At 42.1% G+C, this 23,677-nt stretch overlaps 1 protein-coding gene across 1 annotated transcript in view; it reads left to right on the top strand.

Annotated features, from left to right (window-relative positions):
* Positions 1-4,709: 4,709 nt before the first annotated feature.
* IBTK (inhibitor of Bruton tyrosine kinase) overlaps positions 4,710-23,677 on the top strand; it is a 52,565-nt gene continuing 33,597 nt past the window's right edge. The window contains exons 1-10 of the mRNA XM_075862070.1: positions 4,710-4,953; positions 7,874-8,493; positions 12,106-12,202; positions 13,727-13,851; positions 14,134-14,244; positions 16,671-16,841; positions 17,296-17,413; positions 17,499-17,679; positions 17,797-17,920; positions 18,054-18,231. Of these exons, the coding sequence (XP_075718185.1) occupies positions 8,173-8,493; positions 12,106-12,202; positions 13,727-13,851; positions 14,134-14,244; positions 16,671-16,841; positions 17,296-17,413; positions 17,499-17,679; positions 17,797-17,920; positions 18,054-18,231 (1,426 nt within the window). The 5' untranslated portion in view covers positions 4,710-4,953; positions 7,874-8,172. The remainder of the gene's footprint in view (positions 4,954-7,873; positions 8,494-12,105; positions 12,203-13,726; positions 13,852-14,133; positions 14,245-16,670; positions 16,842-17,295; positions 17,414-17,498; positions 17,680-17,796; positions 17,921-18,053; positions 18,232-23,677) is intronic.

Here is a 23,677-nt window from a genome sequence, read left to right as displayed (position 1 = left end):
GCGTCAAACACAGCCCTCCTGTAGATCACTCCACACACAGCCCCTGTAGATAGTGTCACACACAGCCCCTGTAGATAGTGTCACACACAGCCCCTGTAGATAGTGTCACACACATCCCCCTGTAGATAGTGTCACACACTGCCCCCTGTAGACACAGCCCCCTGTAGATAGCACCAGACACAGCCCCCTGTAGATAGCGCCACACACAGCCCCCTGTAGATAGCGCCACACACAGCCCCCTGTAGATAGCGCCACACACAGCCCCCCTGTAGATAGCGTCAAATACAGCCCCCCTGTAGATCACTCCAAACACAGCCCCTGTAGTGTCACACACAGCCCCTGTAGATAGTGTCACACACATCCCCCTGTAGATAGTGTCACACACAGCCCCCCTTTAGACACAGCCCCCTGTAGATAGCGCCACACACAGCCCCCCTGTAGATAGCGCCACACACAGCCCCCCTGTAGATAGCGCCACACACAGCCCCTCTGTAGATAGCGTCAAACACAGCCCTCCTGTAGATCACTCCACACACAGCCCCTGTAGATAGTGTCACACACAGCCCCTGTAGATAGTGTCACACACATCCCCCTGTAGATAGTGTCACACACAGCCCCCCTGTAGACACAGCCCCCCGTAGATAGTGTCACACAGTACCCCTGTAGATTACCACACACTGCTCCCTGTAGATAGCACCACGCACAGCCCCCTGTAGATATTACCACAGACAGCCCCCTCTTGTACATAGCACCACGCACAGCCCCCTCTTGTGCATAGCGCCACACAACCCCCTCCCCCTTGTACAAAGCGAGACAAAACCTCCTTGTACATAGTGCCACACAACTCCCCTCCCCCTTGTACATAGTGCCACACAACCCCCTCCCCCTTGTACATAGTGCCACACAACCCCCTCCTCCCCTTGTACATAGTGCCACGCAACCCCCCCTCCCCCTTGTACATAGTGTCACACAACTCCCCTCCCTCCTTGTAAATAGGGCCATATAACCACTCTCCCCTTTGTACATAGTGCCATACAATCCCCTCCCCACTTGTACATAGTGCCACATAACCCCCCTCCCCCTTGTACATAGTGCCACACAACCCCCCTCCCCCTTATACTTTGTGCCACACAACCCCCCCCCCCTTATACTTTGTGCCACAATGCTGCCAGAGCGGAGAGCGGTAGAGGTAGCCTACTGCTTCCACTCTCCGCTCTGCCTCAAATCACTCACCGTTAGGAGAAGGCATGAGGTCTGGCAGCAGCGTTCTGACTGGTGTCGATGCCGGCCTGGGAGTCGACCAGTCCAGTCACCTGACCTGTGAAGTCAGATGACAGGTCAGGTGACTGGACTGGTCCACTCCCAGGCCGGCATCGACACCAGTCAGAATGTAGCTGCAAGACCCCGTGCCTCCTGATGCTGATCGCTTCTGCAGTCGTCCAGCATGCAGGGCGCCTCTTAGCAGCGATCAGCTGTTTTGATACAGCTGCAGCGCCCAGCGGAACATTTTTCAGACCGCCCAGGACAACGGGACAGCGGTGAGAAACCGGGACTGTCCCGCCGGATCCGGGACGGTTGGGAGCTATGCTACAGGGGCTCAGCAAATGCGACATGGCGCCCGGAAACCATTCTAAAAGCCAAATGGCACTTCTTCCCTTCTGAGCCCTACCGTGTGTCCAAACATCAGTTTATGAGCGCATATGGGGTTTTGACGTACACGGGAGGAATTGCTTTACAAATGTTGGGGTGCTTTTTCTCCTTTAGTTGTTGTGGAAATTTAAAAAAAAATTGTTAAACCTACATTTTATAGGAAAAAAAATGTATTTGAATTTTCATGGCCTACTTCCAATAATTTCTGCAAAAAATTTGTGGGGTCAAAATGATCACTATACCCCTAGATAATTTCCTAAAGGGCTGTAGTTTCCAAAATGGGTTCACTTTTGGGGCGTTTTCACTGTTTTGGTCCCTCAGGGGCTTTGCAAATGCGACATGGCCTCCGCAAACCATTCCTGCTAAATTTGAGCTCCAAAAGCCAAACGGTGTTCCTTCATTTCTGAGCCGTGTCCAAACAGCAGTTTATGACCACATATGGGGTATTGCTGCACTCGGGAGGAATTGTTTTACAAATGTAGGGGTGCTTTTTTTTCCTTTAGTTCTTGTGGAAATTAAAAAATTCTACGTTTCATTGGAAAAAAAATATTTTTCATTTTCACATCCCAATTCTAATAGAAATCTGGGAAATGCCTGTGGGGCCAAAATACACACTACACATCTAAATAAATTCCTCTTGGGGTTTAGTTTCCAAAATGGGGTATTTTTGGGGTGTTTCCTTTGTTTTGGTACCACAAGACCTATTCAAACCTGACATGGTGCCTAAAATATATTGTAATAAAAAGACGGCCCCAAAATCCACTAGGTGCTCCTTTGCTTCTTAGGCCTGTGCTTCAGTCCATTAGCACACTAGGGCCACATGTCAAATATTTCGTAAAACAGCAGAATCTGGAGAATACATTTTTAGTTGTATTTATCTGGTAAAACTTTGTGTTACAGAAAAAATTGATTAAAAATTAATTTCTGCAACAAAAAAAAATGACATTTGTAAATTTCACCCCTACTGTGCTTTCATTCTTCTGAAACGTCTAAAGGGTTAAGAAACTTTCTGAATGCTGTTTTGAATACTTTGAGGGGTGCAGTTTTTAAAATGGGGTGATTTATGGGGGTTTGTAAAGTAAGGGGCCCCTCAAAGTCACTTCAGATCTGAACTGGTCCCTGTAAAAATAGCCTTTTGAAATGTTCATGAAAATGTGAAAAATTGCTGCTAAACTTATAAGCCTTATAACGTCCTAGAAAAATAAAAGGAAGTTCAAAAAACGATGCCAACATAAAGTAGACATATGCGGATGTTAATTAACAACTATTTTGTGTGGTATAACTATCTGTCTTACAAGTGGATATATTTAAATTTATAAAAATGCTAATTTTTGCAATTTTTCTCTACATTTTGGTGTTTTTCACAATTAAATACTGAATGTATTGACCAAATTTTACCACTAACATAAAGTAGAATGTGTCACGTGTATCTCAGAATCGGTTGGATAGGTAAAAGTATTCCGAAGTTATTACCACATAAAGTGAAACATGTCAGATTTGTAAAATGAGCCTCTGTCCGGAAGGTCAAAAGTGGCCACAGCAGGAAGGGGAAAAAAAAATAAAATAATCCTGTGAAAGTACAACACGCTGCATGACTCCACACATGATCAGAGCATGCTGGGAGTTGGAGTTCCACAAATCATGGTATCATATATACTATCAGCCACAAGTAGAAAATGTGGGATAGGGCAGGGGAGGTATCAAACCTCAGAACAGACCTGTAACCAGACCCCTAAATAAATTAAGACACCAGACCCCACAGTTAATTCATACCCTAGACCAGACCCCAAGATTCATCCATACCCCTGACCAGAGATAAAAATAATTCAGACCCCAGACCAGACCCCTTAAACTAGTACAGACCTTAACCCAGACCCCAGAATAAATCCAGACCCCAGACCAGAACAAAAAATAAATAAAAAATCCAGACCAGATCCCATAATTCAGACCCCAGAGCAAAAAAATATATATTTCGACCCCAGACCAGAGACCTGAGTACTTTCCACTCCTCGCTCCAGGTCCCCTTTACCACATCAGTATCAGCCTAAAACAGCAACAGAATGTGTAACCCATTTTGATTATTTTAGTGTGAATTTGCTAAATTAAATATAAATGATAATGTGCTTGTTGCAGAATAGCCCTAATAAACGTATAAAAAATATTACTATAAAAATTGTATGAAAGGACAGCCCTAAATGTTATAAAGAAATTATGTAAAAAAAAAAATCAATAGCCAACATTTTTTTAAAAACCCACTGTCTTGTTAGGGGTTAAACTACTCAATCATCATGTTAAAAACGCCTAAGGGTATGTTCACACGTAGTCAACCAAAACGTCTGAAAATCCAGAGCTGTTTTCAAGGGAAAACAGACCCTGCTTTTCAGACGTTTTTTACCAACTCGCATTTTTACCAACTCATTTTTTTACCAACTCGTTTTTGGAGCTGTTTTCATTGGAGTCTATGAGAAAACAGCTCCAAAAACGTCTGAAAGAAGTGCCCTGCACTTCTTTGCCGAGGCAGTGAATTTACGGGTCGTCGTTTGACAGCTGTCAAACGACGACTCGTAAATAACAGGTCGTCTGCACAGCACGTCGGCAAACCCATTCAAATGAATGGGCAGATGTTTGCCGACGTATTGCAGCCCTATTTTCAGACGTAAAACGAGGCATAATACGCCTCGTATACGTCTGAAATTTGGCCGTGTGAACATACCCTTATTGTAAAGCAAACTGAATCTACCACTAGGTGGTGCTCTAGCAAACAGGAATATTGGTGTACGAGCGCCCCACTGTGGTAAAAAGGTAACCTGCAGCTCTAAGTAATTCCAAGAGCATAAAATATGACGTCCGAAGAGCAAGAACAATGTCTCTGCTTCTATTGCAGGCTATTATCCAATGAGCTCTCGCAGCCGTGTTTTGCAACGTCAACACGTTACGCCGTTTACGCTTGTACGTACAGAGCTCTGGGCTGTGGGAGCGGCTGAATTCTAGAATCAGCGGTTTTGTTTTGACTAACACCGCAGTTGTCCAATCAGGGAAGCCATAGTGCAACTTCTCCACCAATAGTCAGAGGAGTGACATACCTCGGACTACGCTATTGGTGCTGGAGTTTTTGGAAGGCTCTTCCCAGCTCAGACACCTAGTTTTAGAGACTAGCAGCAGCCAATGGTACGGCCGCTTACTGCCGGTGATCTTCCACTCCAGAGGCTGCCGGCTGCTGTGCTGTGTGTCCCCATAATGAAGATCATATTGTGTGTTATGTTCCCGTGTGCCCCCAGATCTTCAGTCTTCAACTAGCGACCGGTGAGAGGCGTACACAGTAGCCTTGTAGAGCGGCAGTCAGCAGGAGAACCAGTATCATACATGTCCGTGTATAGAATAGCAGGGGGTAGCAGACTTGTCATTGGCTGGGAATAAGTATGACGTGTCTCTCTACTGATATAGGTAGAATTGGATGCATTCTAGATGGAGTGATGTCACCCATATAATGTTTCTGGTAACCTGTGGAAAGATCCAGAGCAGCTCTTATGTCAGCAGGCTTGTGATTACATATGGCGGTCTTGGCTCTGATCTGCCGCTAGCTAACAGTCTGTGTTCCACATAAACGGGTGACATGTTTGAAGTCATGTGACCTGACGTATGATGTAACTTGTAGACTAAAGAGGCTGTCACCAGATTTTGCAACCCCTATCTCCTATTGCAGCAGATCGGCGCTGCAATGTAGATAAGAGTAACGTGTTTTTTTTTTTTTTTGTTTTTTTTTTAAAACGAGCATTTTTGGCCAAGTTATGACCATTTTTATATTTATGCAAATGAGGCTTTCTAAAGTACATCTGGGCGTGTTTAAAGTTATGTACAACTGGGCGTGTATTATGTGTGTACATCTGGGCGTTTTTACTACTTTTACTAGCTGGGCGTTGTGTATAGAAGTATCATCCACTTCTCTTCAGAACGCCCAGCTTCTGGCAGTGCAGACACAGAGCGTGTTCTCGAGAGATCACGCTGTGACGTCACTCACAGGTCCTGCATCGTGTCGGACGAGCGAGGACACATCGGCACCAGAGGCTACAGTTGATTCTGCAGCAGCATCGGCGTTTGCAGGTAAGTCGATGTAGCTACTTACCTGCAAACTCTGATGCTGCTGCAGAATCAACTGTAGCCTCTGGTGCCGATGTGGCCGACACGATGCAGGACCTGGGGCAGGAAGTGAGTGACGTCACAGCGTGATCTCTCGAGAACACGCTGTGTCTGCACTGGCAGAAGCTGGGCGTTGTGAAGAGAAGTGGATGATACTTCTCGTCAGAACGCCCAGCTAGTAAAAGAAGTAAAAACGCCCAGATGTACGCACATAATACACGCCCAGTTGTACTTTAACTTTAAACACGCTCAGTTGTACTTTAGAAAGCCTCATTTGCATAAATATAAAAATAGTCATAACTTGGCCAAAAATGCTCATTTTAAAAAACAAACGTTACTCTTAACTACATTGCAGCGCCGATCTGCTGCAATAGGAGATAGGGGTTTCAAAATCTGGTAACAGAGCCTCTTAAGCAAAGTGGAGACCCTGCTATGGAGGGCGCAGTCGTTCCCTTGCCATTATTAGGGTATGTTCACACACTAGACTAAAAACGTCTGAAAATACAGAGCTGTTTTCAGGCGAAAACCGCTCCTGATTTTCAGACGTTTTTAGCGTATTTTACAGCCGTTTTTGGAGCTGTTTTTCAATGAAAAGTCAATGGAAAACGCCTCCAAAAACGTCCCAAGAAGTGTCCTGCACTTCTTTTGACGCACCGTATTTTGACAACGACGCGTAAAATTAAGGCTGGATTCATATGCTAGGAGTCCCTGCCTCGCTGCAGGACATGTCACTTTCTCCCGTGAGCCGGTTTTACCGCTCGGGGGAGAAAACCGCCCCCGCCTCCCATTGAAATCAATGGGAGGCATTTTCGGCCATTTTTTGGCGAGTTTTGCGGAGCGGTTTCCATGCCAAAAAACTAGTCAAAAAACTCAGTGTGAACCCAGCCTTAGGCCCTGTTCACACAGTTTTTTTGGGGCGCGGAAACCGCTCCGCAAAACTCGTCAAAAACCGCCTGAAAATGCCGGATGAATTTTTTAATGCGAGCGGGAAAACCGCGTCGCGGTAAAAAGAAGCGACATGACCTATCTTGAGGCAGTTTCCGCCTCCAAAACCCCATTTCAATCAGTCAGAAACGGGAAAAAAACGCCTCGACAAGTGTTTTGACGAGTTTTCGTCAAACCTTTATGCTATGTGCACACGCTCACTAAAAAACTGTCTGAAAATACGGAGCTGTTTTCAAGGGAAAACAGCTCCTGATTTTCAGCTGTTTTTTAAGTGAACTCACGTTTGGTACGGCCATTTTTGGAGCTGTTTTTCTATAGTCCGTGAAAAACGGCTCCAAAAACGACTCTAGAAGTGACATGCACTTCTTTTTCGTGGGCGTTTTTTTACGCGCCGTTCTTTGAAAATGAAGTGTAAGAAACGCCCCGTCGGAACAGAACGCCGTTTTTCCTATTGAAATCAATGGGCAGATGTTTGTAGGCGTTCTGCTTGCGTTTTTCGAGGCATAAACGCCCCGAAATACGCCTGAAAACACTACGTGTGCACATACCCTTAGACAGTTGGTGTCCAACCATGAAAATACCATTTTGGCTTTGATGCCAATTATTACGGGTAAAACAATATCATCATACTGGGTGAAATCCATTTTTCCCCATCACTTATTCTCCGATAGATGTTGGTGGGACAGGTGGATTGTCCTCTATTGACGAAGTTGTTAATAGAAATCTGCTTGCTGGAAATAATAATGTCTATCTCCAGCTTCAGTCGTGGCTGGACAGAATACTGTAGCCCATTTCAGGAGCCAGGCTAACGATTTTTATTTTTAGTTGCTTGGTGATCTGTGATGATGACCTCAATATTGAACAATCCAAAAAGTTGGGCATAAGAAGCCCAACTAGTGCGTCGACTGATGTGGCTGTAATATGTCTCCTGGCATGAACAGTATATTTGGTGGCAATCATGAGATCCGATACCTTCCTCTTAGACTAATCTAACTAATAGGACTGGGTCCGATCCCGTTATTGGCGCTAATTATACAGCCATGTGCCTGATCCCGAAGTCTCCTTTGTAGCTTCTTCTTGAGCAGGGCCTGCAACCATCTTTTTTGCACCTACTGATTATTCCCTTTTCTATTCTGCACAGGGCGCGTGTGCAATCATGGAAATTTAAAGGAACGTGACGTCCTCAGAGTGGGGGGGGGTGTACCCCCTCACTCTGCCCTACCTGCCTTCTCTTCCGTTGCTGGACTTCTTTCAGGAACCTAATAAAGGACTATATCATAGAAATCTATTTTTGTATACATTTGTACAAGTATCTCTTATCAATGTAACAGTGCCAAAGGTATTTCCCGAGCTTTTGTTGTCCCGCTGAGCCTCACTTTGGGAATTTTTTTGTTTTCCGGTATATTGTGAAGGATTTCTCCGTATTGAAGAGCATCAAGAATGGATGTGGTATGGCCTGAATGTACCGTGCGCTGCCGCTCACTTCAGCACGCACTGGATGTCATCTCTGTGGTGACAAAAGGAAGTGAGCAGCAAATCAAGGCCTTCCTCTCTTCTTATTGCTGCAACGCCGCTACTTTGAAGGATGATTTTGGACGCAATGTTCTTCATATTTCTGCGTCCTGTGGTAAAAAAGGGGTCTTGGATTGGTTAGCTGCCAAAGGTATAGATCTATCTGTCAAAGACAAAGAATCTGGATGGACGGCTTTACATAGGAGCATCTTCTATGGCCATATAGATTGTGCTCTGACACTACTAAAGGTAAGCCTTACAATGCATATTAAAGAGGCTCTGTCACCAGATTTTGCAACCCCTATCTGCTATTGCAGCAGATCGGCGCTGCAATGTAGATTATAGTAACGTTTTTATTTTTAAAAAATGAGCATTTTTGGCCAAGTTATGACCATTTTTGTATTTATGCAAATGAGGCTTGCAAAAGTACAACTGGGCGTGTTGAAAAGTAAAAGTACAACTGGGCGTGTATTATGTGCGTACATCGGGGCGTGTTTACAACTTTTACTAGCTGGGCTTTCTGATGAGCAGTATCATCCACTTCTCTTCAGAACGCCCAGCTTCTGACAGTGCAGATCTGTGACATCACTCACAGGTCCTGCATCGTGTCGGCACCAGAGGCTACAGATGATTCTGCAGCAGCATCAGCATTTGCAGGTAAGTAGCTACATCGACTTACCTGCAAACGCCGATGCTGCTGCAGAATCAGTCTGTAGCCTCTGGTGCCGACACGATGCAGGACCTGTGAGTGACGTCACAGATCTGCACTGCCAGAAGCTGGGCGTTCTGAAGAGAAGTGGATGATACTTCTCATCAGAACGCCCAGCTAGTAAAAGTTGTAAACACGCCCCGATGTACGCACATAATACACGCCCAGTTGTACTTTTACTTTTCAACACGCCCAGTTGTACTTTTGCAAGCCTCATTTGCATAAATACGAAAATGGTCATAACTTGCCCAAAAATGCTCGTTTTTAAAAATAAAAACGTTACTGTAATCTACATTGCAGCGCCGATCTGCTGCAATAGCAGATAGGGGTTGCAAAATCTGGTGACAGAGCCTCTTTAAAGGGGTATTTACAGCACAAACACTTATTACCTATCCACTAGATAGGGGATCATTGTTAGATCAGGGGGTCAGACCGCTGTGACATCCACTGATGGATGGAATTCTTGACTGTTTCCTGTAGTCCCATACAGTTTTAATGTAGCGGCAGCATGCATGTTAGACCACTGTTTATGGTGTCCCTGTTCTAACTATCACTGGCAGTCCCAGTGGTCGAACTCCAACTTATATTACATCTATCACCTATTCGGTGGATAGGTGATAAATGGTTGTGGCTAGGAGGGATATATGTGGTTAATGCAATAATTAAAGAAACCATTCGTATTCTTTTTGTTCCCTTTAAAGGAAAACTCTACTTTTAGGGTATATTCAAACGGGTCAGAATTCCTGTGGAAAACTCTGCAGCAAAATCTGACCCAGATACCACGAGGATTTCCATCTGAAAGTCTGCACCAAATTGTGTTTGATTTGGTGCAGACTCTTCACCAGACTTGCTGCCGCGGACACCAGGGGATAAAGAAAAAAAAAGTCCACACCCTCCTCCCTTGGTCTCCCATAGCAACGCGTCACTCCTCCCAGGGCTGGTGTCTGCGCTGCCGTCCTCTTGGGATAACGTTTTCTCCCATGTGAACGTTGCAGCCTGTGATTGGCTACAGCGGTTGCATAAAATTACATGAAATCCCTGGAGGGCGGCAATATGGAGACCAGACGGGAGAAGTGACTATGGGACGTTGGTACCGGGGGAGGTGAGTGTAGACTATTTTTTATTTTAAAGTGTAAATCTGTTTTTCAGCAGCATAAATCGCACTTGCTATTTGTTGTGTAATTTCGATTACCCATTAACCTCAACGGGGAAAATCCGCCACAAATATGCAACCATTCCGCAGCATAAATTGACATACTGCAGATTAAAAAAAATCTTTGGCTTGTGTATGAGGGGCTACAGTGCAAAGCTACATAAACCGTTGAATACCTTTTTAACCCCTTAATGACCACCATATTGTGTTTTTACGGCGGCCCTTCAGGGTAGTTCTTTTGAAGCGCTGCCTTTTCACGTCAGCACTTCAGAAGTTTTCCTGCATCGGGTGGGGTGCTCCTGAAGCCCGGGCTGTAGCTAACAGCCTCGAGCTTCAGGGCAATGATCGGAGGCCACTAGCAGCAGTCTCCGATCATATTTAACCCCTCAGATACAGCGCTTAATCCCTCTCCCATCCCACTGGTATCCTGCGACGCAATCGCGAGGTGTCAATGGTTTCTATGGCAGTCGGGGGGGGGGGGCAGCAAAGGCCTACAGGTCTGCCTCTAGCGATGGCCTGTTATGCCATGCCAGAGGTATGGCCTAACCGATGCCTGTCCGTTTTACACTGACCGGCAATAATGCACTGCAAAACGGAAGTATTGCAGTGTATTATAAAAGCGATCAAAAGATCGCATAGTGATGTCCCCTAGTGGGGCTAAAAACAAAGTTAAAAAAGTTTAATAAAGTTTGAAATAAATGTCCCAAAAAAGAAAAATGAAAAGCCCACTTTTTCCCCCTTACAAAATACTTTATTATGTTGTTTTCTTTTCATCCTGCCATGTCGGGAAAATAAAAAAGTTCTAACTCTTTGAATGCGACGATGGAAAAACGTAAATTGCTTGGTAATTAAGGTTTAAAATGGCTTCGGTATTAGCGGGTTAAACACTTTTGCTTTACTTCTCTTGTGCTGATTTTTAATTCCGCAACGTTTTTGTTTTGCTCAATTCTTGTGGATTCTTGTTGCCAGAGAGCAGTGCATTGTGGGAGCTCAGATGACAACTCCGCTGTTATACATGAATGTCTGCAGGGTGCAGATAAACTGCAAACATATTACGGCAGCCAGCAGAATGTTTGCTTTCACTTTGATGTAAATGGAGAAAAATGACACATTTACAAATGACTCAATGTTTTATGTCGATTTTAATACTTCCAGGGTTTTTTTGCGAAACAACTTTGTCTATTACATCATCTTTTGTGTGCCTTTCATAAGTCTATTTCCTGTCTCGAAGGCCTTATTCACACGAACGTGTCAGTTTTGCGCGTGTAAAAAACGCAGCGTTTCTCCTGTCTTGCAGTTCCATGTACGGTGCGTGTCTGGGTTTTTTACGCACATATGTCACACATTTTTTACGTCCGCAAAATACACTGAAAGAGGCGTTTTGTTTTTATTTTCATCATTTCTTTAGCAACTGTTGCGTGAATCACGCACCGCACACGTAAGACGTCCGTGTGCTGTCCGTGATTTTCATGCACCCGTTGACTTCAATGGGTGCGTGATGTGCAAAAAACGCACAAGTATAGGACATGCAGTGCGTTTCACGCAGCGGACACACTGCATGTCTGAATGGCCCCATTGAATTGCATAGGTCCGTGTGACGTCTGTTGTTTTAACGTGCGTAACACGGACGTGAAATACGCTCGTGTGCATAAGGCCTAAGGCTCTGTTCAGACCTTGAAATGCTTATGATGTACATGCCAAACCTATGGCACTGAGAAATGCAACTGAATGCCATATGTGGCTCCTCGTGGCCATTCGATCAGGTTCACCATTTTAGTATTGGGTATTTCTTACTGAGGGTCTTGACCGTGTCTTCAGGCCTTCATGTGCTGTGTTTGATTTACCTGGACATTTATATACAGGTATACCTAATAAAGTTCCCACTGACGAAGAATGGCGTATAGTATATTTGTACACTCCCCCATGTAATGTTTTCAGGTGGTGCTTTTGTATGCGGTGATGAGAATTGCCATTTTATATGCTTTTTCTTGTTTTCAAGCATGGCAGTAATCCTCACATCCAAGATAAAGATGGATTCACTGCGCTGGACCTTGTAATGAAGGACCGTCCTGCTCATATTGTTTTCCAGGCTAGTGGTAAGTATAGATCTTCCCTCCTTCAGAAATATGACCGCTTCTGTAGTACGGACATGAATGACTGCTTTATCCGTGAGATTTGTGCTCCTGGTGTATTTATCTCACAGAGCGTTGTCTGGAGTAGATCTAATTGTAGCAAACTTTGAGGATGCGGCCCATTTTGGATGTTAGGGATGCAGCGATTCATATTTACATTACTGCGATTCATGTGCCATAACCTTCTTTTTTAATATTTTTTTTCCTCAACTTGGCTTAGCTGTAATTTTTTTTTTTTCTTTTTTGTGGGGGGAGTGGGTGGGAAGAATAATAATATTAAAAGAAAATAAAGGCAATTTGACCTATTTCCCCAATTGTAATGCGTAACTTCTGCTCTGCTCAACCTGGCCGACCATCTATTCAACGGCTGGTTATTGATTTGATTTTCTGGCATGTAATGCTACTATATGGAAAGGCGATCGTCACAGTGTGATATTAGCTGATTTCTAGGGGTTCCGGGCACCAGACTCGCCGTGGCTGCTTTGACACCTATTCACAGCATATGTTAGATCAGTGGGAGTTTGAATGCTGGGACCCTACAAACCCCTATAATGGAGCACTCCATATTAGAGGGAATAATCAGTTGATAATTGGAGGGGGATGTATGAAGCATGTACAAGGCCCGCTCCATATAAGTCTATGGGAGATGCCAATACTGCTGAGCATGCTTAACAGTACCGCTTAAGGCCCCATGCACATGACCGGTTTTACGGACCCATTCGGTTCTATTGGTTGCGGACACCTTTCCATAGCGCTATGGAATGATGTCCGTGCCGTAGAACTGTGTCGGAAATTATGGAGCATCTCCTATTTTTCGTATTTTACGGGCCGTGCCCTATACTGAAAATGCGGGCCTAAAGGGGTGTTCCATCTCATAATGTTATGGCATTTTACTAGGAAATGCCATATCTTCCTGATCAATGGGGGTCAAACTGCTGGGATTACATATTCTAGTTCTAGAAAACCATTTAAAACTTACCCGTGGCTGTCTTCGTGAGATAGCCCCATTTAAATAAAAAAAATTGGTATCATCTTGGCTCCAAATGTAAAAGTTCACCTGATTTTTATTTGTACATCATATAATCGCCGCTCTATTTATGGAAAATGATCGACCCCCTAAGAATAGGCTCCTACAGACTCTCAATATTAAAAAAGAAATAATATAACGTTTAATATACTTGGCTTTAGAATTAGTCTTTCGCATCACTTTTCAAGTTCTGTACAATATATTTCCTCAGTACATTCAAGGGTCTATTTAGATATATATATTTTTTTCTATAAGTACATTTTTTTTTTAATCCATTATACAACCAAGAAAGTTTTAAGTGTTGTCAGAACGACATTGTGTTATGAAATAATACGATATTAGTCGTTTGCACACCATAGTAAGTTATGCTGTAACTCTTTCATTGTTATAAATTGGTATACAAAGCACTTTTGATAAGTGTGTGTAACATCCGAAAAACATGAATTTTTTTCTTTTTTCAGATCCCACAGAACTTTACACCTGGGGAAATAATATAAATTTTACCTCAGGGCATGGTAACCAACAAAGCAAAAATCATCCTGAACTGGTTGACATGTTTCCCCGCTGTGGCATTTACATCAGACAGGTAAAATCGGCGCTTATTAAGATGGACCGCTTTGTTTATAACTTTTGTGTGATTTATATTTGGATTATTCACCGGTTTTCTTATGGTATTTTGCCATCCCTGTGAAATTAACACCCCCCCCCCTAATTAGTGAATTGTTTACTTTTAGTCACAAATTCCCCCCTATTCTGTTATAGTTCATGGAGTCCGTTCTTCCATCTCGGGGGGGGGGGGGGGGGGGGGGAAGAAAAAAAATAAAAAGTGGTGTGTCTAATTTAATTATTTTTTTTTTTTTTTATATAGATGGTACTATGTAAATTTCACTCAGTCTTCCTGTCTCAGAAAGGCCAGATCTACACCTGTGGCCATGGTCAAGGGGGTCGGCTTGGTCATGGAGATGAGCTTACATGTCTGGTATGTCTGTGCTCCATCTTGTCCTGTATTATCTGCAAGTGAAACTGATCAAGCTACTTTATAAAATGTTCCTAACCCCTTAATGACCACCAATACACCTTTTTAACGGCACTTATTAAAGGCAAGGCAAACCATCGAATCAGATTTTATTTTTTATATATAAAAAGGTCAATCGGTGTGTTTTGTGAAACTTTATATTTCGTTTTTATTAAAAAAAAAGATTTTTACTTTTCGAGATACAGCTGCTCTGTATTCTCTATACACAGCATCTGTATCATGCGCTGAGCCCTGAATCCGTCAGTACCGCGGACCTGACGGGTTCAGTGTCTGCGGGTCCTGTGTGTCTCTGACACGCAGGATCCACTTGTAGTCGATCACATCTAAGTTATGAACTTAGATGTTGATTGGTAACCGTTCAATCGGACCCGCTTTCACTGAAACAGTCAGTCCCGCGGGTCTGCCGGGAGCAGGATTTATTGCTAGATGCAGCTGCTCTGCAAAGTGTACAGAGCAGCTGTATCTCAAAAAGTTAAAATAATTTTTAATAAAAACTAAATATAAAGTTGCACAAAACACACTGATTGACCTTTTTATATAAAAAAAAAAAACACACTTTCAAAGGTTTACATAGCCTTAAAGGGTACTTATGCCACAGCTCTGCCTTTTCACAGAGCTGGTCATAAGCCCGACATAGGTGTCGGACTGTCTAACGTCCGCCAGGCTCCTGCTCTAGCTGCCGGAATCGGAGTTACCTCCTATCCTGTCAGTTTAACCCCTTAGATGCCGCTGTCATTAGCGATTTTAGAAGAAGTTGTTTCAGAGGGAGGAGTTTTCCTCTTTCACCCATCGGCAACCCCGCAACGCAATCGCGGGTTGCCAATGGTTTCCATGGCAGCCGGGGGCCTAACAAAGACCCCCTAGAGCTAAATAGAATGCTTGTCAATTTTACACTGACATGCATAATACACTGCAATACAGAAGTATTGCAGTGTATTATAAATGCGATCAAACTATTGCATAGTAAAATCCCATAGTGAGACAAAAAAAGTCAAAATAGATCAATAATGTTTATATTATAAAAAATTAAACATCCCATGTAAAAAAAAAAAATACAAAACCCATTTTTTCCGCCTTACAAAATGTTTTATGATTTTTTTTTTTTTTTTTTTTTAAAAGCTACACATAATTGGTATCATTGCGTCCATAACAATAAAACGATTACATTATTTTACCCGCACGTTGAACAATATAAAAATACAATGCCAGAACTGTGGCCTTCTGTTCAGCCTGCCTTCCAAAAATAAAAAGCGATCAAAAAGTTTTGTATCCCAAAATGATACCAATGAAAACTACAAGTCGTCCGGCAAAACATAAGCTCTTCTATAGCTATGTTGATGGAAATATTAAAACGTTATTACTTTTCTCCAAAAATATTTTAAGTGTTATAATTGTACAAAAGTAGTAAAACATAAAAACATTATACAATTATGGCTACAGCAAATTTATAACGACCTGCAGAATAAAGATCTGTTATTTACATCACATGGTGAACAGCGTAAATTTAAGACGCAAAAAAGAATGGCGGAAGTTCTGTTTTGTTTTTTCTCCATTACCCCCACCAAAGAAGTTAATAGAGTATATGTTCTCCACATCACAACAAGCCCTCACACAGCAATGTCTACGGAAAAATGTAAAAGTTACGGCTTTTGAAATGCGATGATGAGGAAACTGAAAAAAATCCCTTGGTCATTAAAGAGGCTCTGTCACCAGATTTATAAGTGCCCTATCTCCTACATAATCTGATTGGCGCTGTAATATAGATAACAGTGGTTTTTATTTTGAAAAACTATCATTTTTGAGCAAGTTATGAACTAGTTTAGATTTATGCTAATGAGTTTCCCAATGGACAACTGGGCGTGTTTTTACTTTTTACCAACTGGGCGTTGTACAGAGGAGTGAATGAGGCTGACCAATCAGTGACCAATCATCGTCATACACTTCTCAATGTTCCAGCCCAGCTTCTTTCACTGCACAATCACACTGTGCTGTGGATCATGCTGGGCTGGAACAATGAGAAGTGTATGAGGCTGATTGGTCACGGATTGGTCAGCATCATACACTCCTCTGTACAACGCCCACTTGGTAAAAAGTAAAAACACGCCCAGTTGTCCATTGAGAAACTCATTAGCATAAATCTAAACTAGCTCATAACTTGCTCAAAAATGATCGTTTTTCAAAATAAAAACCACTGCTGTTATCTACATTACAGCGCCAATCAGATTATGTAGGAGACGGGGCACTTATAATCTGGTGACAGAGCCTCTTTAAGTCCCAAAATAGTCATCAAAGAGGGGGCAATACTAGGAGTGTTAAAGTGTGCTTAATTTTATGTATGATTTTTATTTTTTTTTGTATTTATTTTAAAGGTTCCAAGGTTGGTGGAAGGTTTGGCCACCCATTCATGTAGTCAAATGGCTGCTGCCAAGGACCATACAGTGGTACTAACAGAAGAGGGATATATTTACAGCTTTGGCTTAAACACATTTCATCAACTGGGCATCCTCCCTCCTCTTTCAAATTGTAATGTTCCTAGACAGGTATGTCTAAATAGTGATGTAGTTCTAGTGTTGTAAGTAATATATTGTGCGTAATCTGAAGCCACTCTCCACAGGAGATGATCAACAAAGAATGATATATAGCATCATCTGACAAACGTTGACTATAATCACTTACAGTTGCAACGGTCTTTACAAAACGCTTCTAGGTCAATGAACCCTTTTTATAACTTTATCGAGGATTAGATGAACATAGCTTCTTTCTTCCAAAAACCGCTCCATACTCGTCTACAGGTTGTGTGTGGTTTGGCAGCTCCGACTTGCTCACTTTAGTAGAGCTGAGCTGCAATACCAAATACAACCCAAGGACAGGGGTGGTGCTGTTTATGGAAGAAATCTGTGTTTTTTTTTAATTTTTATGCCATCCTGTACAAGCCCTTTTAAATATGTGCAGGTAATAACTAGATTTAATATATTTTTCTTTTTTTCTCTACAGGTACAGGCCAAAACTTTGAAAGGCAAGTCGGTGATCGGGGTTGCTGCTGGAAGGTTTCACACGGTACTATGGACTAAAGATGCTGTTTATACAATGGGACTTAATGGTGGTCAATTAGGTGAATATCACGTTAAAAGACTTTCTATGTCCATAACTGTGAACTACTTAAGGTCTTATAATAATTTAGCGTCCCTTTTGTTTAGGTTATTTGCAAGATCCTAATGGAGAAAAACATATCAGTTGTCCTCGGCAAGTCTCTGCTCTGCATCATAAAGACATCAGTATATCTCTTGTATCTGCAAGTGACGGCGCTACCGTTTGTGTTACTGAGCGCGGAGACGTTTACCTCCTAACTGAGTACCAGTGCAAGAAGCTTGCATCAAAGTAAAAATAAATGATTCTTTCCTTTCTCAAAAAATATCCACTAGTCGCAATATTGCGGCTTTATTTCCATCTCGTGACAAAATAAATCAAAAAATGACATTTGTTTTTCTAATTTAGGCAACTGAACTTAAAGAAGGTCCTTGTTACTGGTGGTTTTCTAGATTACAAGGCAGATCCACAGAGCCTCAAAGAAAACGGTGGACAACCTGTTCGTTTCCTTGCCTTGGATCAAGCTGGAAGAGTATGATGGCCTTTATAGATAAATAGATACCATAGATCTGTTTATGATCGTTAAAATTCACCTCCTATATCTTAATAGTGTAGAAGTAGATTTAACATTGCACGAACTATTAAAACTTGTTTTAAATTTAAAGGTATTTTGCTGGAAAACGACCAACAGTTCCATGAAACTGTGCCGTTGGGTGTATGGACGCCAAGTGTTTATGTCTGATTTAGCCCTAAATAAGAAGGAAATGCTGTTTATCACTCATGACGGTGAAGGATTCAGCGGGAAGTGGATGCCTGACAAGAAATTCTCTCAAGATAAAAAGGGTATTTTCTATAATATAAGTTAATGTGATTTTTTTATAAGCATGATCAGCATATACTATTGTTGAGAAAGTTGGACAATGGAGACCCAGTATGCATGTTTATCCCATATATATATATATATATATATATATATATATATATGTGTATGTATGTATTTCTAACCTCAAACGCCACACTAGTCTGAATTTCTGAATTTAACCAAAGGGCTTTTTCCAGGGAAGACATTAACCCCTTCCCGACATCCGCCGTATATATACGGCGCTGTCGGGAGGTGCTTCCCGCAAAGCGCCGTATATGTACGGCGCAGTGATGGTGCGGGCTCAGAAGCAGAGCCGGCACCATCACCGCGGGGTGACAGCTGTATTATACAGCTGGCACCCTCCTGTAACTGCCAGGACCGGAGCTATTCTCCGATCCGGCAGATTAACCCCTCAGATGCTGCACTCAATAGAGCGCAGCATCTGATAGGTTTTCACCCGATCGGCAACCCAGTGATGCAATCGCTGGGTTGCTGTGGCAATCGGACGCCAGAAAATGGCGTCCGAGTCTGCCTTGTACGGGAGCCGATGAGGACCCGCCTGCGGCGTGTCTTCATAGGCTTGCTGTCAGTGAATAACTGACAGCGCTAATACACTGCACTACGTATGTAGTGCAGTGTATTAGAGTAGCGATCGGGGCATCAGGCCCTCATGTCCCCTAGTGGGACAAGTAAAAAAAGTAAAAAAAAAAGTTAATAAAAATGTGGTAAAACAATAAAAACACACACATTTCAAATAAAAATAAAGCTAAACTGACTTTTTTCCCATAGTAAGTCTTTTATTATGGGAAAAAACGTAAAAATAAAAAAAACTATACATAATTGGTATCGCCGCGTCCGTAATGACCCAAACTACAAAACTATTATGTAATTTATCCCGCACGGTGAACGCGGTAAAAAAAAACCATGAAAAACAGCGCCAGAATCTTTGTTTTTAGGTCACATCTCCTTCCAAAAAATGCTATAAAAAGTGATCAAAAAGTCACATTTACTCCAAAATAGTACTAATAAAAACGACAATCCGTCCCGCAAAAAATAATCCCCGACACCGTTTCGTGCACGCAAAAATAAAAAAGTTATGGGTCTTAGAATATGGCGACACAGAAAACAAATGATTTTATAAAAAAAGTGATTTTATTGTGCAAAAGCCGCAATACATAAAAAAAACAATATAAATTTGGTATCGCCGTAATCGTATCGACCCGCAGAATAAAGCTAACATGTAATTTAGGGCACACTGTGGATGCCGATAAAAAAAAACAATAAAAAACTATTCCAGAATTGCTTGTTTTTGTTAATTTCTTTTACCAAAAAATGAAATAAAAAGTGATCAAAAAGTCGTATGTGTTCTAAAATGGTACCAATAAAATCTACAGCCCGTCTCGCAAAAAACAAGCCCACACACCGCTCAATCAACTGAAAAATAAAAACGTTATGGCACTAGTAATGCGGTGATGAAAAAACATCTCAATGCGCAGGCCGGAGGGGAACATTCCTTCAGTTTCAGGGCCCTAGTATTTAGGAACTAGGAAAGGGAATGGACATGGCACATCCGCTGTAAGCGAGGGTGCCCGTATTATACCAGCGCAAAACTTTCCCAGTAATATTTCCCAAACTACAAAGGAGAAAAAGTCCCCAAAAGGTGCAGAGCGTTACAAAAGGGGGATAAGAAAGAAAACCGTTTATCAGTGTGACACCGGCCTGTGCATAACGGATCGCTTCACAGCGTAACACACATCTATGGATAATTGCATTATTTACCCCATTATTATACCCTCTTATTATGCCCTGATGTACTTCGCACAGATTACATATACCCTGATGTACTCCGCACAGATTACATATACCCTGATGTACTCCGCACAGATTACATATGCCACCACATTATAAACGGAAATACCAGCAAAACCCCAAACAGAACCATTACCAAGCAAAATCCATGCTCAAAATGGCGGTCTTTCCCTTCTTAGCCCTACAGTGTGCCCAAACAGCAATTTATGGCCACAAGTAAGGCATTACCATACCCGGGAGAACCCGCTTAACAATTTATGTGGTAAGATTCTCTAGGGGCACAACATCTTGTGCGGTGAATGGGCAGATCAGTGGAGAAATTGCAATTTTCACTTTGCATATTCGTATTCATTTCTGAAAAACACCTGTGGAGTCTAAATTCTCACTACATCCCTTGATAAATGCCTTTAGGGGTGTAGTTTCTAAAACGAGGTCACTTTTGTTTGGTACATCAGGGGTTTTGCAAATGCAACATGGCGTCCGCAAACCATTCCAGCAAAATCTACGCTCCAAAAGATTAATACCGCTCCTTTTCTTCTGAATGCTCCCATATACATAAACAGCTGATTATAACCACATATGGGGTGTTACCGTACTCGGGAGAAATTACTTTACAAATGTTGGGGTGCTTTTTCTTCTCTATTCCTTGTAAAAATGAAAAATGTCTATCTAAAACTACATCTTGTTGGAAAAAAAAATTATTTTTCATTTTCATGGCTTAATTCTAATTAATTCAGCAAAAAACCTTTTGGGATCAAAATTTTCACTATACCCTAGATGATTCCTCAGGGGGTGCAGTTTCCCAAATGGAGTCACTTTTGGGGTGTTTCCACTGTACTAGTACTACAGGGGCTCAGCAAATGTGACATGGTGCCCAGAAACCATTCCAAAATCCAAATGGTGCTAGTTCCATTCTGAGCCCTACCGTGTGTCCAAACAGATGTTTGTGACCACATGTGGGGTATTGTTTTACTCGGGAGAAGTTGTTTTTCTAATTTTATGGTGCTTTTTCTCCTTCAGTCCTTGTGGAAATGAAAAAAAAAAAAACCTAAACCTACATTTTCTTTGAAAAAATGTAGATTTTCATTTTTACGGCCTACTTACAATAAGTTCTGTAAAACACCTGTGGGGTCAAACTGCTCACTGTACCCCTAGATAATTTCCTCATGGGGTGTAGTTTCCAAAATGGGGTCACTTGTTGGGGGTTTCCACTGTTTTGTCCCCTCAGGAGCTTTGCAAATGCGACATGGCCTCCGCAAACCATTCCTGCTAAATTTGAGCTCCAAAAGCCAAATGGCGCTCTTTCCCTTCTCAGCCTCGCCGTGTGTCCAAACAGCCGTTTATTACCACATGTGGGGTATTGTTTTACTCGGGAGAAATTTCTTTACAAATTTTATGGTGCTTTTTCTCCTTTAGTCCTTGTGGAAATGAAAAAAAATTAGCTAAACTTACATTTTATTTGAAAAAATTTAGATTTTCATTTTCACAGCCTACTTGCAAAAATTTCTGCAAAAAAACTGGCCTGTCAAAATGCTTGCTACACCCCTAGATAAATTCCTCGAGGGGTATAGTTTCCAAAATGTGGTCACTTGTTGGGGGTTTCCACTGTTTTGTCACCTCAGGGGCTTTGCAAATGCGACATGGCCTACGCAAACCATTCCTGCTAAATTTGAGCTCCAAGAGCCAAATGGCGCTCTTTCCATTCTAAGCCCTGCCGTGTGTCCAAACAACCGTTTATTACCACATGTGGGGTATTGTTTTACTCGGGAGAAATTGCTCTACAAATGTTGTGGTGCTTTTTCTACTTTAGTTCTTTTGGAAATGAAAACAAATTAGCTAAACCTACATTTTATTTGAAAAAATGTAGATTTTCATTTTCATGGCCTAGTTCCAAAAATTTTTGCAAAAAAACTGGCCGGTCAAAATGCTTGCTACACCCCTAGATAAATTCCTCGAGGTGTGTAGTTTCCCAAATGGGGTCACTTTTGGGGGGTTTCCACTGTTTTAGTTCCACTAGACCTGTTCAAAGCTGACATGGTGCCTAAAATATATTCTAATAAAAAGGAGGCCCAAAATCCACCAGGTGCTCCTTTGCTTCTGAGGCCGGTGCTTCAGTCCAGTAGCACACTACAGCCATATGTGGGATATTTCCTAAAACTGCAGAATCTTGGCAATAAATATTGAGTTGCATTTCTTGGGTAAAACATTCTGTGGTACAAAAAAAATGGATTCAAAATGAATTTCTGGAAAAAAATAATGAACTTTGTAAATTTCACCTCTACTTTGCCTTAATTCCTGCGCAATGTCTAAAGGGTTAAGAAACTTTCTAAATGCTGTTTTGAATACTTTGAGGGGTGCAGTTTTTAAAATGGGGTGACTTATTGGGGGTTTCTAATATCTAAGGACCTCAAAGCCACTTCACAACTGAACTGGCCCCTGTAAAAATAGCATTTTGAAATTTTCTTGAAAATGTGAGAAATTGCTGCTAAAGTTCTAAGCCTTGTAACGTCCTAGAAAAATAAAATGATGATCAAAAAACGATGCCAATCTAAAGTAGACATATGGGGGATGTTAGTTAGCAACATTTTTGTGTGTTATAACTGCCTGTCTTACAAGCAGATACATTTAAATTGATAAAAATGCAAATTTTTGCAATTTTTCGCTAAATTTTGGTGTTTTTCACAATTAAATACTGAATGTATCGGGCAAATTTTGCCAGTAACATAAAGTCCAATGTGTCACGAGAAAACAATCTCAGAATCGCTTGGATAGGTAAAAGCATTCCGGAGTTATTACCACATAAAGTGAAACATGTCAGATTTGAAAAATGAGGCTCTGTCAGGAAGGTCAAAAGCGGCCAAAGAGGGAAGGGGTTAAAGAGGCTCTGTCACCAGATTTTGCAACCCCTATCTGCTATTGCAGTAGATAGGCGCTGCAATGTAGATTACAGTAACGTTTTTATTTTTAAAAAACGAGCATTTTTGGCCAAGTTATGACCATTTTCGTATTTATGCAAATGAGGCTTGCAAAAGTACAACTGGGCGTGTATTATGTGCGTACATCGGGGCGTGTTTACTACTTTTACTAGCTGGGCGTTGTGTATAGAAGTATCATCCACTTCTCTTCAGAACGCCCAGCTTCTGGCAGTGCAGACACAGCCGTGTTCTCGAGAGATCACGCTGTGACGTCACTCACAGGTCCTGCATCGTGTCAGACGAGCGAGGACACATCGGCACCAGAGGCTTCAGTTGATTCTGCAGCAGCATCGGCGTTTGCAGGAAAGTCGATGTAGCTACTTATCTGCAAATGCTGATGCTGCTGCAGAATCAACTGTAGCCTCTGGTGCCGACACGATGCAGGACCTGTGAGTGACGTCACAGATCTGCACTGCCAGAAGCTGGGCGTTCTGAAGAGAAGTGGATGATACTTCTCATCAGAACGCCCAGCTAGTAAAAGTAGTAAACACGCCCCGATGTACGCACATAATACACGCCCAGTTGTACTTTTACTTTTCAACACGCCCAGTTGTACTTTTGCAAGCCTCATTTGCATAAATACGAAAATGGTCATAACTTGGCCAAAAATACTCGTTTTTTAAAAATAAAAACATTACTGTAA

Source organism: Rhinoderma darwinii, chromosome 4 (assembly GCF_050947455.1).
Source record: "Rhinoderma darwinii isolate aRhiDar2 chromosome 4, aRhiDar2.hap1, whole genome shotgun sequence".
Taxonomy (NCBI): Eukaryota; Metazoa; Chordata; class Amphibia; order Anura; family Rhinodermatidae; genus Rhinoderma; species Rhinoderma darwinii.
The sequence above is the reverse complement of the archived record's forward strand: the minus strand, read 5'-3'. Positions and strand labels throughout refer to the sequence as shown.